Source organism: Zingiber officinale, chromosome 8A, assembly GCF_018446385.1.
Source record: "Zingiber officinale cultivar Zhangliang chromosome 8A, Zo_v1.1, whole genome shotgun sequence".
Taxonomy (NCBI): Eukaryota; Viridiplantae; Streptophyta; class Magnoliopsida; order Zingiberales; family Zingiberaceae; genus Zingiber; species Zingiber officinale.
Window position 1 is genome coordinate 16942793 of NC_056000.1, and position 15359 is coordinate 16958151.

Sequence of the window (15359 nt, forward strand, 5' to 3'; positions counted from 1 at the left end):
GCTGGAGCCGAGAAAGGTATAGCCTTATTTGCAGGTTCCTCCAAAGAAAAGAAAAGCAAGCCTGAACTTGAAGAAGACTCCGATCAAGATTCTGAAGACGAAGAACACCTGGTGAACTTGGTAAGAAAAATGTTCACCAGGAGAAAAAGGAGCTTCAGCAAAAAGGACCTTCAAAAGATCAGTTCTCCCTCAGAACAAAAGAACGTGACTTGCTACGGATGCAATAAAAAGGGACACTACAAGAACGAATGCCCAAAACTGAAGTTCGACAAACCGAAGCCAACCAAAAAGAAGGCACTCAAAGCAACGTGGGACGACTCCTCGGACGAATCGGAAGAAGAAGAGCAGAAACATCAGAGCCACCTCGCACTGATGGCCCACGAAGCTGAAACAGAAGACGAGTCAGAAGATGAAGACGGGTCTGAACCCGAAACAAGCCACGAGTCCGTACTCGTTTCCGAAGACTCGAATGAGGTATATTTTAATTTAAACAAAAAATTTTTTAGAATTATTTCCTGTTTAAATAGTAAATTAACTAAAGTAGAAAATGAAAACAAATCACTTCTTGAGGAAAATCAAAACCTCAAGGAACAAATCAAAAATTCAAATCCAACTCAAGATCTAACACTTGAGGAGGAGAATTTATCATTAAAAAATGAGATTAACAATTTAAAAGAAATGTTAGAAAAATTCACAACAAGATCAAAAAATCTAGACTTAATCCTAAATAATCAAAAAGCATGTTATAATAAAACCGGACTAGGATATAAGTCGAATTCAAATAAAACCTTCAAATCATTAATAACCCAATATAAATCAACCAATCTAGCTTGGGTTCCGAAAGCGTGTCTGACCACGCAAGTAGGACTTAATCAATATTATATACCTAAAGAAAAAATACATTATATAAAATCGAATAAACCAAACCAAAATCCAAAATACAAACCTAAATCAAATTCAAAATCTAAACATTTTAAAAATCAACAAAACTATCACCAAGTTAATCATAACTATAAAAAGAATCGACACAAACCTAAAACCAAAATCTAAATTAATGGCCAATAATTCAGGGGGAGGCTCCAGAATAGCTAGCACCTCCAAAACTAACCTACCCGACAGGGTAACCCAAAACAAACTAACTCGGCAGGGTAATCAGGATTAGTTAAAAAGAGACCAAGTTTAACTTGACTCATGGTACTGGTGAAGTTTTTGGATGATAGTACGTTAGGGAAGCTTGGGCATCGCATGTCTAGAAAGATATGGCTTCGATCTGGTGCATTTGGCCAAGTGGAACTGACCGAAGCTACCCTTAAACGAATCCTAACCAGTTAGACCAAGATTTAGTACTAAGTTCCGTGGATAGGACAATTCGGAAAACCTCGAAAGGTTGGTTACTTCTAATGATGTCCATGTGACTCACCAAGCTTAGAAGTTTATCCGAAGAATGCCTATTTGTGGAAACCAAAGCTAAGTCTGAATCTAACACAAGTTAAACCAAAACTCTGTAATCAAACCAATTTCATCTCACAAAATCATAGGATTCCCTGATTGATAATATAGATCGGGTGAGATGAATAAGGCTTAAATTTTAAAGTTAAAAATTTCAAATTTTAATTTTAAACTTAAATTTTAATTTTAAACTTAAAAATTAATTTCAAAATTTTAATTTTAAACTTAAAAATTAATTTCAAAATTTTAATTTCAAACTTAAAAATTAATTTCAAAATTTTAATTTCAAACTTAAAAATTAATTTCAAAAATTTAATTTTAAACTTAAAAATTAATTTCAAAATTTTAATTTCAAACTTAAAAATTAATTTCAAAATTTTAATTTTAAACTTAAAAAGTAATTTCAAAATTTTAATTTTAAACTTAAAAATTAATTTCAAAATTTTAATCTTAAACTTAAATTAATTTCAAAATTTTAAACTTAAATTAATTTCAAAATTTTAACTTTAATTTAATTTCAAAATTTTAAATTTTAATTTCAAAACTCTTTTTTTTAAAAAAATTCAGTTTCAAAATATTTAATTCAAAATTCCAAAACCTAAAAACTCTAACAAAAAAAAAAATGCAGTCAAAAACCAGGGGCGGGCGCCCCTGGTATTCCCCTCCGGGGCGCCCGGAAGGGATCCGGGCGCCCCGCCCTAAATCAACCCCGGGCGCCCGGAAGGGATCCGGGCGCCCGGAGTCCCCTATAAATAAGGGGCAGCAGGCGCCCCCAATCTTTGCACCACTAATTCTCACTTTTGCCAAGGTTCACTCCGAACCTCAGTGCGAAAGTACTCTAAATCAAAATTTTCCTGCGGTGAAGACGCTGTTGCGATTCAACCGAGGTCGTCAGATCTTTATTTGTCGATGGCTCCTCGGTAAAAAATTCTTCCCCTCCCTAAAATTTTTATTAGAATTTGGTCTCTTATTTTGTTTCTTAGAATGTTTTATTATATATATATACAGTAGGAAACGAACAAATACTGGTGCTGGACCCTCCAATGCTAGTACAGACCCTAGGTTCCCCACAGACGAACTTAGGATTAAGTTTGAGTCAACTATCTATATGGCCATTAGGACTGCCTGCATAGATAGATCTTTCTTTCTAGTGTCATGTCCCTCCGTTTTAGAGGTTATAGACCACTATAACTTAAAGAACCTTGTTGAATGCACGAGTCCAATAAACATAAGTCTGTGTGCCGAATTTTGCAATAACCTAGTGAAAGTAGACGATCTCACCTATACCACTAGGGCAGCAAGCACTGATATCATACTTTCCCCTACTACTATCCGAGAGTTCTTAGAGTTACGTCCATCTACTTGTTCCTTTTTGTGCTATCCTCCCAGGGATCTACCATTCGGAGATCCCTACTCACATATTACTCTCGATACGATTTATTCGTATTTTTTTGGAGGAGAGCGAGATCCCACTGTGACACAGTTTAGGTCGGTAGAACTTTGAGTCCAGGACTACGCTCTTTATAGGGTGTTAGTCCTTTGCATTTTACCACTGACTACTCGAGACATCGCTGTGATGCGCCCATTTCATTCGTTCTTACTCTATGCCCTGAGTCATAGGTTAGATATTGACATCAGCCTACATATCTTCTCCACCATTATCTACTCAGCTGGATTAGTGACTGATAGATGAGTCCACATGCCATTTTGTCACATTCTGACAGCCTATATGTCCTCGTTGCACATTGATGTCACTAGAGGAGACATTGCCCATATGACCGAGTTCGATGTTATAGCGGCTCGGAACTTCTCCCTAGCTGGTGTCCAGATAGATAGGGATGACGGGACTATGTTTTGGTGGAGGAGGGCACAGCACCAGCCAGATCCAGACGCATAGGTGGACGAGTTCATGCTCGCACTATTTCCAGAGGAAGCCGCACCGGCTCCACCACCGCCCCCAGCTCGAGCACCACGACACGCTCCCCGCACTCTAGCCGACCGTATGACTGGACTAGAGAGAGCTATGGCGACTCTCCAGCAGGAGAACTCTGATTTTCATCGGGACATACGGCGAGAGGTTGCCGAGTTACGAGCTGCCGGGGACACCCGACACACTGAGCTGATGGCACTTCTTCGATCCTTGGGATCTGGACCACCCCCTTCATCATCTCAGTAGCTTTAGTTATGACCTACTTCTGTAGATACACTACTTGTAAAATATTTTTGGATTTATCTAGTGATATTTCAGACCTACATTGATTATGTTCTATCTCGGTAGCCTAGGAATTTTAAATTTCAAAATTGTTTTCAAAAATCACTCTTTCAAATTATAAGTCAAATTTGTTTGTTTTCAAAACCTTCCATTTTTAGACTTTCAAAAATAGTTTTGGCCTTAGACTAGCTTGGAATCCATAGAAAGAATGCACCCATAGGGCTAGTTTTTGAGCATCTCACCAACACTTTAGGTTTACCTTGCGTGTGTTTGACAAACATAAAAAGGGGTGAGATGCATAGGCCAACTGTCTGGACTTAAGATGCTTATCTCAGTGCATCAGCATAAGTCTGGACGTTAAATACAAATCAGACAGTAATCAGATTAAGTTCATCAGTCAAGTCAAACACTGACTGCTTATAATCAACTTAATCTGACTAACCAAGTGAAAACTACTATTTTCTGATAGTTAGTTAGTAACTAATTGGTTAGACAGCTGTTTAAATTTTAGTATCAAGTTCAGGGGGAGAAATTAACTAAAATGTTATGTGTTTGAAAAATGCTTTTTAAACTAACTTGTGGTTGAACATCAGTTTACAAAGAGTTAAAATTTAACTAAGTATTTGAAAAACTTGGAAGTTTAATCTCACCTAATTTTCACACCTGATTTTAAAAGTTAACTATTGAAAATTAAACTTTCCAAATTTCGCTTTTATCAAATTAGCCTTAATTTTTTTTTCAAATTTAGCTTGATTAACTTTGAAAATTGTTTTCTTGAACCAAACTCAGATTTTTACAGTAACTCTACACTATGATTGGTCACCCTTGTGTTTTTTGATGAATGCCAAAGGGGGAGGGTTAGGTGGTTAAGTTAGAACGACTAAATGCCAACTTGAAAAACTTGGAAAACTAACTTAAAACCTTAAAAACCTCGAAAATCATGCTTGATTTTTGCATATATTTATCACTAACTTAACCAGGTTGTCATTCCATCAAAAAGGGGGAGATTGTTGGTGCAGTTTGCACTAACGGTCTAACTCAGGTTTTGATGAATGACAAATCAGGTTAAGTTAGGTTCGTTGTTATCTAACACTCTGATCGAGTGTGCAGGATAAGTCCAACTAGGTCGACGGGCTGACCGGATAGCTGGCGAGAAGTCCAAGCGGGTCGACGGGCTGACCGGACGCTTGGCGAGAAGTCCAGCTAGGTCGACGGGCTGACCGGATAGCTGGCGAGAAGTCCAGATGGGTCGACGGGCTGACCGGACGTCTGGCAGGTAAGTAAGGTAAGTCACTGGAGGGGAGTGACTGTGAGGACGCGTTCCCGGGAAGGGGACATTAGGCGTCGATCCGGCTTAGATCCATTTCGGATGTCTAAGTCGAGATCGTGACTAGATTCCGATCTCGAAAAGACGGAATCTAAGTCATACTCTTTTTATCCATCTGTTGAACTTTAACTGTGCTAACAATCTGTTTTACAGGATGTATATTTGCCTCGGACTAACTTTGTTTTGCAGGAAAAGGGAGTTTTCTGGAACAAGGTGATCCGGGCGCCCGGAAGGCGAATTCTATCCAGCCGAGTCGTCGCCACGTGGAGCATCTCGGTTTGAGCAGTTACGTCACATTCCAGGCGCCCGGAAGGAATCCAGGCGCCCGGAACAACATATAAAAGAAGCCCCAGGCAGGAGCTTCAGTATCAATCAATCAAGCTGAGAACTCGTCTACTGCTGGTCTTGCTGCTCGACATTCAGTGCGACGCCAACAAAGCTCCGACACTACGCTCCGTTCCTTTTCCTTTTTTGTCGGTATTTGTTTTCAGTCTTCATTAGCATTCCCTGTACGGTTCTTTTGTAATCATTATTTCGAATTGCTAGTGATTGCCCAACGAAAGTGGTCAAGGACCACGGGCCTTCGAGTAGGAGTCGTCACAGGCTCCGAACGAAGTAAAACCATTGTGTCTATTTTACTTTTCCGTTGCGTTTATACTCGATATTTTCGAATCGATATTCACCCCCCCCCTCTATCGAATCTAACGGTCTTACAGGCCGCTCCTTGGATACCCGGGGATTGTCCTCGTGCCTTTGAGGATGATACCGCTCGGGAGACGGTTGTCGATCGGCTTCACGGTATCGCTGTCGCCTGTCGGATGATGACGATCGACGGCGGTCACTCCAAGGAACGGGGTGGACGATCAGAGGAAGGCTTCGACAATCTCTTGTATTATGCGTGTCGGTCCGGTGGAACGAGCAAAACATAGGGGTCCATACCTTCTTCTTTGGTTTGGGCCGCTCGGCGGTAACCTCTTGAATGGCGTGGGACCTTGCATGGTGAGGGCGGACTGCTTCGCTCGCGGCCCTCTGGGCGGCTGGTGGCCAGTGAGCGGCTTCCGCTCGGCAGGGGCTGACTGTTCAGTTAGAGCTTCTTTTCTTCGGGCTGCCTGTGCTTCTTCCACATTAATGTACTCATTGGCCCGGTGTAACATATGATCATAGTCTCGATGCGGCTTTCGAATGAGTGCACGGAAGAAGTCACCGTCCACAAGGCCTTGCGTGAACGCATTCATCATTGTTTCTGAGGTGGCCGTTGGAATATCCATAGCCACTCGGTTGAATCATTGGATGTAAGCTCGGAGCGACTCCCCGGGCTCTTGCTTAATGGCGAATAGACTGACACTTGTTTTCTGGTAACGCCGACTGCTTGCAAAATGGTGGAGAAAGGCCGTGCAGAACTCCTTGAAGCTAGTAATGGATCCGTCTGGCAGCCTCCGAAACCACCGTTGCGTCGATCCCGAGAGGGTGGTAAGGAACACTCGGCATTTCACTCCATCTGTGTATTGATGTAGTGTAGCGGTGTTATCGAACTTACCCAGATGGTCGTCCGGGTCGGTGGTTCCGTTGTATTTCCCGATCGCCGGAGGCACATAATGCTTTGGCAGAGGGTCCCGCAGGATGTCATCTGAAAACTGCCGGTTGATCCGCTCGGGGGAGGCGTCCGTTCGGGGGGCCTTGCCTTTTCTGTTGTCTTGCATGGGTGCCTCGTCGGATGAAGATCTTCGATCACGGTTAACTGCTGCGACTTCAGGAGGCGTACGGAATAGAGCCTGATGAAATGGAACGGAGGCAGACGGTGCTTCCGCTCGGCCTCCTGATGCTGATGTCGCTTGCTGCTCCAGTCGCTCGGATTAAGCCTTTTGTTTCGGTTGCTCCATGAGCTTAGCCGCTCTTGCCTCGATTAGAGCGTCGAGCTCCTCCTGGGAGAGCATCACAGTGTAAGGTCGTCCAGCTTCGTCCATCTCTTCCGCTCGGATGCAGGTGCGTTCCCACAGACGGTGCCAATTTGATCCTGTCCGAACGCTGAGTCGACGGACGCTGGGTACGTGGCGCTCTCCTCTATCTCCAACCAGCTGCACCAATCTCCGGCGAACCTGCAAGGAAGTCGGGCCGGGAAGAGGTTCCCGGCGACGACCCTCCGACGCTCAAGTCAGGCAAGAGGAAAATGCAGAGGTGGCTTCGAATATCAGAGAATGCGTACCTCCGGCGAAGTGTGAGGACCCTTATATAGAGCTGTGAAGAGGCTTGTGCACACATACCGAGGCGAATACGTGTCCTCTTACCATACCTCAATATGGGCTTGTCAGAGGAGCTTGTCTGACACCATACTGCTACAGTCCGAGCACCTCTCTGATGGGACAGCAGAACCTTCTGTTGTAAGGTTCAGCGTATGACTTGGTCATGGGACATGCCTGTTGTCAGAAGTTGTTTCCCGATGTTTCCCTTGTCCTTTTGTCTCTTCTGTTCCCGCGCCGAGCTTCCGGCCGCTCGGCGAGCACGTCGTGCCCGACCGGACGTAGGTGATGGTTTGACCGGGAAGATTCCCGGTCATGTGCTCGGCTAACTGTTCATAGCATTGCCGCTCTAGGCCTCGGTCCGAGCAGGCTGCCCGCTCGGCCTGGCTACCCTGTTCCCTATGAGCGTCGGAAACCCGAGTCCCCGTCGGGTTGTCTTTGATCCCGCTTAGACCCCGCTCGGCTGGTCAGTCCCCCCTTTTCCGGTCGGCCGTTTGACCTTTGACCTCCACCTGGCGTTGACTCCCCTCAAAGGGGGTCCCGCGTCCGTACCGCCGAATCACTCATGAATCAAATTTTAAATAAAAAATAATAATAATTTTGATATTAAATTTATAGATTTTACACTCTACTTATAAAAAATATTTTTATAGATAAATATATTAAATTTATTTATTAGAATAAAATTATAAATTTTAACAATAATATTATAATTTTTTAAAAAATATATAATTTAGTTTTTAATGAATATTTAAATTTATAATTTATATTTATTAAGCTCGTTCAGGTTCAATAAAAGTTCATAAGCCATGAATATATTCGTTAAATAAAGCTCGAGTTCGGCTCGATTATAAACAAGTCAAACTCAAACATCCAAGAGTTCGGCTCAGCTCGACTCGATTACACCTTTATATACGGTGCGCCTATAAAAAATCTATATATTTTTTTAAAAAAAATAAAAACACAAAATGGATAAAATTTCAGTTGAAAAAGTTTGTTAAAATAGTTTTTTTTATTACTTTAAATGTCGTAAACTTATTAATCCTGTCCGAGTGATGAGTCGATGGATGCTGGGGACGTGGTGCTTCTGTTGATGGGTCGAAGACTCCAAAGATGTAGATCCCTTACCGCCGTGGACCTGCAAGCACAGTGCCGAGCCGAGGAGGGGTTCCCCAGCAATGGCCCTCCGACGCTCAAGTCAAATCTCCGGCGGAAAGAAAGAAAGAAATAAAGCAGAAGCGAGAACTGTAGCTACAGTAGAGATGTCAACATACCTCCGTCGAAGCCTGGGGGTCCTTATATAAGGCTCCCGAGAGACGCGTGTATGCTCCCCCAGACATGCACGCCTCTCGAAGCATAGCTGGAATGTGTGTGTCAGAAAAGCGTGTCTGACACCATACCTCAATAGTACGTGCATATCCCTGACGCGATAGTGGAAGCTTCCACCGTACGATTCTCTGTCTGACTCTGCTGTCGACCCTGTCGCCTGTTGGCGACGCTGCTCCCTAAGAAGATATCGCCAACTGCTCTCCTTGGCCCTTTCCGGGCTGAGCGGGGGAGCCGCTTGCTATCCTAGCTGGCAGCCTGGCCAGGCCGAGCACGATGTCCGCTCGGGCCCGATGCACATCGGGTCACCCGTATGCCCCAGCTGCATAGTCGGAGATACGCCCGCTCGGCAAATATCCTCCCTACATGCCTGAGCCTATGAGCATCGGAAGCTCGGGATTAATCCGAGCTGTAGTAGTGTCGTGTCAGGTACTCCCTCTATTCGATCGGGGAAGTAAATGACCCGTTCGACTGAGCTCCTCTGGCATTGACCGCATTGACCTTTTGACTTTCTACATGTCACTTCTCCTCCTCGGACGGAGAGTCCCTTCTTATAGCTGGATCACTTATTAATGACAAATGCCTTAGAATATTTATGTTTCACTGTGGAATAAAAGTATTTATTTTATCATTTTAAATTAGCATCAAATTAATTTAGTTAGACCATTTCTAGTCAATTAAATTATGATAAGTTAGAAGGAAGTCTTTTTAATATTTAAATAAAATTTAAGAACATTTCATCAATAACATTTTAAGTGTATTTTAAAATATTGCTAAAAATTAGGTAAAATGAAATTAAATGAGCACGTATTTTTTAAATCATGGTAAGCATATGTTTCTTCTTAACATAAAAAAAAAAAAAAAAAAAAAGCAGTTGACATTATTTTTTTTATCATGAAAAAATAAAAGGCCACCACAACTATTCTAATCAAACTTTTATAAATTTTAAAAATTATCATATAAAATATATATTTAAAATTATAAATTATTTTAAAATACTATAAAATATAATTTTTAAACCCCATTTCTACTCGGTCCGCTGTTATATGTGAACACAAAAGTCACATAAATATAAGTTTCAATAGTACCATATACAGAATTTTTTTTTAACGAATCTAAGAATGCTAATCGGTTCAATGTTATCTGACCTGAGAATGCTAAAGAAATTTTTTTAACAAATCTAAGAATGCTAATTGGCTCAGTCATCCTAAATTCAATGTTACTTGAACATTAATTTTTATTTTTATTTTTACTAAACAGCGTTATACAATTTAAAGAAAAGTTGATATTTGCACCTGAAATTATTGCTAAGGCCTAAGCATCAGGTTTCTTAATAGTAATATACATTAACAGGAATGGGCAAGTCAAAAAGATCAGAGCAACCGAGCATAACCAGCAAATGTTCGTAAGGAATTTATTGTAAATAATGTAAAATATGCATGACAACAACAGGGCCTCAACCTTCCACGTCCAACTCCTCTCCTAATCACACTTTTGCTATAAGCAACATGCTTATTGCAAAAAGTTTACAATGCTAGGGTCTATGATACAATTGCCATGTTGACACTATCAATCAGAAGCATTCTGTTCAGGAGAAGAGACAAGATCGAGATCCCTGGATGTTGGCTCACCATCTTCGTCGTCATCCTCAGAATCAACATCACCTCCACTGAACATATTTTGATTAAGATCCGCATTATTAACTTGCTTCGCGAACTGCCCTCGTACCCGTGGTCTTCTTTCAGCAAGGGACTTCCGTTTTTCATATCTAATTTTCTTATCAAAGCATCTATCCTTTCTCTTCTGCCTAAACTTCACTAATGCAGCTGCTCTTCTTTCTGTCCGACTAGATTTCACTTCCGGTGCAGAAGAGCTGGGCATGGATGACCATTGCGTTGCCGAATGACTTGATTGTGAGTTTGTACCCATTGGCAGGCACGGGAACGATTGTATCAGAGGCATATAAGGAACAACATTGTACTGATTGTACTGAGGTAGCAATGGGGGTGCAGTGTGTGCTTGCACATCATTGAAGCCACCCTGAAACATCTGACCAGGGGAAGGTATCATTGTCTGATTCACCATCCCTCGATAACAAAATGGAAAGGGGTACAAAGTTGGAATGCAGGAAGTGTCACTACCCTCATTTCTTAGCTGTGGCTCCTCAGTGGAAGAAGATTGGTTTAATAATGGTGTCTGAAAGTCAATATTGCATATCCTCCTGCTTGTTTCGACACCATTTCCAACAGTATAACCTTCTGGCACCAATTTGCTGTTGCCGTGAGTACCACCTACTTCAATAGAATGCTCTTCAGAAATCCAAGGTAGTGATGGAGCAGAGTTCATGTCAACGCCAACATTTGGGGTTCTGTTTGGTGCATTTGACTTAACATAAGACAAAAATGCAGAAGATTCACCAACTTTTAACTGGGTCTTCTTAGGTAAAGATAACAATCTCCCTGCCAACACTAGCAATGACATAGTTCCTTGAGGAAAATTGCAGAAGACATTTGAGAATGTTTAAAAAAAAAAAAAAGGCACAAAAACTGTAAGAGGACAACCATGCCTACCTGCCCGATCAGAATCAACTAAAGTACTTTGTACATCGTCCAAAGAATTTTTGCAGGTAGCCTCGATGGGAGAGAGATTGGACTAGAGTATAAGATATAAATAAATCAAACTACATTTGAAAATGCAAAGTATTCCAAATATAGAACTAAAAATGGAATATAATACAAAAAAAAAGAGTACAAGTCAAAGAACCTGCAGGCTTAGTTTCTTAATTAAATTTAAATCCAACTAAACAAGCAAGAAACTCCAAAGTAATCTTACCTCACATTCAGGATTATTTAACACCTTCGATTCTGGATTCATGACCATATATTGGTCATCTGTGTCATCTGATATAAGAATTGTACTATTTGTGTTGGCGTCACTAGGATCTGATAACAGCATCTCAAAATCATGGCTGAAGACATCCTTCTCTCTCATATTAAGCTAAGAAATGATAACCGTCCCAATTGGTGAGACAATTGTTTATCATATGTATGAAGTACGATACAAACATCAATATATGTTCAAATTGATTGGTACCATGCGCCGCCTTCTCCACATATGGGTCCAGAGGTTCAACAATTCATTCATGCGCAATGGCTTTACTAAATAATCAGCTGCTCCAAGTCGCAAACACTTTACAACCACTGAAATCTCATCTTGAGCCGACATCACTGTAGAAGTGGCCAGTATATATTAGTGGATATGTGGTGCCAAGAAAACAGCCACAATATTAATAAGCTCACTTATAATAGGAATGTGTCTCAGCTCCTTATTCCTTGCTATATATTTCATCATCTTGAATCCTTTGACCATTGGTAGGTCAACTTCTGCAAGAATGATATCAATTTCTGATCCTTGGACATTAAGGACGTCAATCACCCGTCTAGCAGATTTCACAGAAATTACTGCAATATGACAAATTTAACCAGCTGAATATTATTCACAATGCTGGCGAAACAGGTAGCCTCATCTATTGCATTAGAGTTTTAGTAAATCAAAAGGAAAACAAGACCTATTATCATACGATAGGAATGAATTGGGCATTGAGTCAAAGTAAAAAACAGGCAATATGTAAATGCACCTAAATAATCACAAACATTACAAATATACCTCTCATTTGTATTGTTTCTGTTTATTTGAGTCATGTGATAGATATTGAATTGTCATATGATCAGGTAACAAAATCCTGAGAATTGTTTCAATTCCCTAACTAAAATTTATGATTTTAGGTAGGGGTGTAAACGAGTCAAACCGCTTGCGAGCTATTTGGGTCTCGGCTTGAAAAAAAGTTCAGTCGAGTTCATTGATTAAGTTAATGAGCCGAGCTCGAGCTTGATTTCGACCTCGAAAACATTATCGATGAGCTCGAGCTTAACAATATTTGGTTTGTGAGCTCGTGAACATGTTCGTTTAGAGACTCGCAAACGTATTCGTTAAGTGATTCGTTTATCTTATTATTATTATTATTATTATTATTACACACACACACACACTAAGCTCGATAAATTTTTAAACAAGCTTTTTTTGAGCCGAGCTCGAGCTATTTAATTTTATACGAGCCGAGCTTGAGCTTAAGAACTAAAGCTCGAATCGAACTCGAGCCGAGCTTGAGATAAGGGGTAACGAACCAAGCCCAAGCTCGAGCCTCTTATTGTTCGACTCAGCTCGGCTCGTTTACAGCTCTAATTTTAGGTAAATCTGAAATTCACTGAAATTAGATCACTCCATTATTTACAACAATCTGCCAACATGTGACATGACAGCTGAGTAAGCAATGACTGGTATCACCTCCTAATCAACCCTAATCAACCCTAATCATCCAAATTAACATGAAAATGACTTTTCTAGAAATTTCATTTATGAGACAAAAATGACTACATGAGTGCATAGGTTATATATTATTTGCAATCCCATATATCAACTATGACATATAGAATAGTTGACTGCTTGACTATACTAACCATTTGAAATATGTACATATAGCTCTAAATTTAAGAACCAAAATAAAGTTCAAAACTTATTCAAAATACTTGTGTCAGTATAAGGAATAATTGAAATCATTGCTAGTGACGCAAAATAAAATAATCAATCCAAATAACAAATGGTTCAAAGGTTAAGATGATATTATTTTATTTTTGATTAAATCCAATCCACATCAGTTGAATATTAATTAGATTGGGTCTTCTGTAAAGCTTTACATAAGAGATTCCAATCTATTGCACGATAATTGGTATCATTGATAAAAGAATTCCCCCATGCTCTCCTCTCTTTTCAGGCAATGAGGTATATAATCTAGCGTTGCTCAAATGATGCCAATTGTGTGTGAACCTGCCATCCACATCATTACTGAGACTATGAGAACATTGCCTAAGGCACACAGTTTCCACTACCCAAACACAATGGCCTTCAGATTCATTGTCTAAGGTAAGAGGATAGCTAGTGGCAGAAAGGAATTTGTAGTCCCATGTTCCAAGTGCAATAACTGTAAATATGCAAATGAGTGGTTTAGGACATTCTCCCAAATAACTACCTATTGATTTTGAATTGGTGTTCCATCTGATTTACCTCAATTAAATACCAGAGTAAGTTTGAACTGTTGTTTGTGGTTGGGGAGGAGAAGGAAGTGTACCAGAGTAATTTGTCTCGTTGAACTGATTGCATTGCCTCAACATAAAATAAATGATACAGTTTAGCTGACCAATTAATGCTGTGAAATTAGTTAGATTTTGCAAAGATTCAAATTTATCAATTATAAACTTAGTTACAATATAGAAAATATTTATGTACTCAATCAAGGTGCCCAGTTGTGTCAATTTCATGTCCACATAATCACGCTGTGTCATTTGTTATGCCATCGCCTCTATATTTCATTATTCCCCACATGGCAAATTCAGGTTGTTTGATCATGTGACTGATCCTAGCTAACATTGTCATTTGTGGTCTCTATCCAAAATATGGTCCCAACAAAGATCTATGCACTATTACTTTGGTGATTTATTGAACAGAAGAATGAAAACCAACGAGTGAAAAGATAAGATAATCGGAATAACTTTCAAAAAGAAACCTTTAAAAAATAATTTCAAAGATAGTATCTTTATGATTCTTAATTGCGACCCAATAGAGGAATTGATAACAAACATGAGGCCAGGAATGTTTCCTACATGAAACAGAATTTTTTTTTATGATTCGTAATTGCTACCAAATATAGGTATTGAAAGCATAACATGAGACTAGGAATATCACCTAAATGTTCAACATGTGATGGAGAGTAATACCTTGGTAGGAGCACTTGCAGAGGAGCTGTAGAACATCTTGGGAACTCTTGGGATCATTATCACAAAGAAGAATCCTGACCTTACTTCGGTCCAAGACATGGTGGCGACCAGCATCAGCAACACCAACACCTTCTTCGAGGCCTCTCCTCCTTCCCTCTTCCTCCTCTTCGCCCCTCTCTCGTCCCATCCCCAGCACAGCCAAATTCTCTACGACCTTCGGCTACAGATTCATCCTATCGCCAAACCAAACCAAATATCTACCAAACGGATACCATATCACAGAACAATTAGATCTCTCAGAGATCTCTCAGAGACAACCTATGATCTCCAAATTCATAGCCCAAAATCTACCTATTATCGAGGTGGGAACAAGTTGGAGCTGAGAAACAGAACGACGTTGACCTCCATGGGGAGGAAGGATAAGCGGTCGAGTCTTCGAAGAGGAGGAGCAGACGCCGCTCGTATATGGTAGGGCTTCGACGAGCCGTCGAAGGTGAAGTTGTAGGAAGAGGAGGAGATGAAGGCGTCAGGGGGGCGGTGAGTAGGCCATCGGCGGTAGTGTGGAGGGAAAGGGGAAGAACGAGATCGGCGGCGTTGGCAAAAGCGGAAATGGTAGATCGAGGGTTTTTTCTGAGGCTGGGAATGTTCGGCTCGGGTCAGTGGGACCCATTGGCCATCAATGGCTTATCCATCAGCTGTGTGAACCAGGGTTTTGCTGGTCCGACCCAACTCCAGCTCCGAACGAGGGTAGTGTTTTTTTACTTTGAATATAAATTATATTAGCAGAAAATTTAAAAAGATCTCTTTTTTTAATTATATTGTAAAAGGCATTTTTTATAAATGTAATAAAATAATATTTCATCTATAATTTTCCCACTAAATACCCTTTTGTGTTCCATTTTAAAATCAAGTTAGAGCTGCTAATACAAAACAACTCTTCCTGTTTTCCTCACCGTACACAGATAACCAAATAGCTC

At 40.6% G+C, this 15359-nt stretch overlaps 1 protein-coding gene across 4 annotated transcripts; it reads right to left on the minus strand.

Moving 5' to 3' along the window:
* Positions 1-9940: 9940 nt before the first annotated feature.
* Positions 9941-15000, minus strand: LOC122012800 (two-component response regulator-like PRR1). Of its 4 annotated transcripts, none has more exons than XM_042569443.1 (7): positions 14734-15000; positions 14383-14639; positions 11851-12012; positions 11645-11778; positions 11384-11548; positions 11122-11203; positions 9941-11010 (listed from the first exon to the last, which is right to left on the minus strand). In XM_042569443.1, the coding sequence occupies exons 2-7, from the start codon at positions 14567-14569 to the stop codon at positions 10121-10123; spliced, it is 1620 nt and encodes a 539-aa protein (XP_042425377.1). In that variant the 5' UTR covers positions 14570-14639; positions 14734-15000; the 3' UTR covers positions 9941-10120. The 4 variants fall into 4 exon arrangements, with proteins under 4 accessions (XP_042425377.1, XP_042425376.1, XP_042425373.1 ...); XM_042569442.1 differs by having other exon boundaries at positions 9941-11019; XM_042569439.1 differs by having other exon boundaries at positions 9941-11037.
* Positions 15001-15359: the final 359 nt, after the last annotated feature.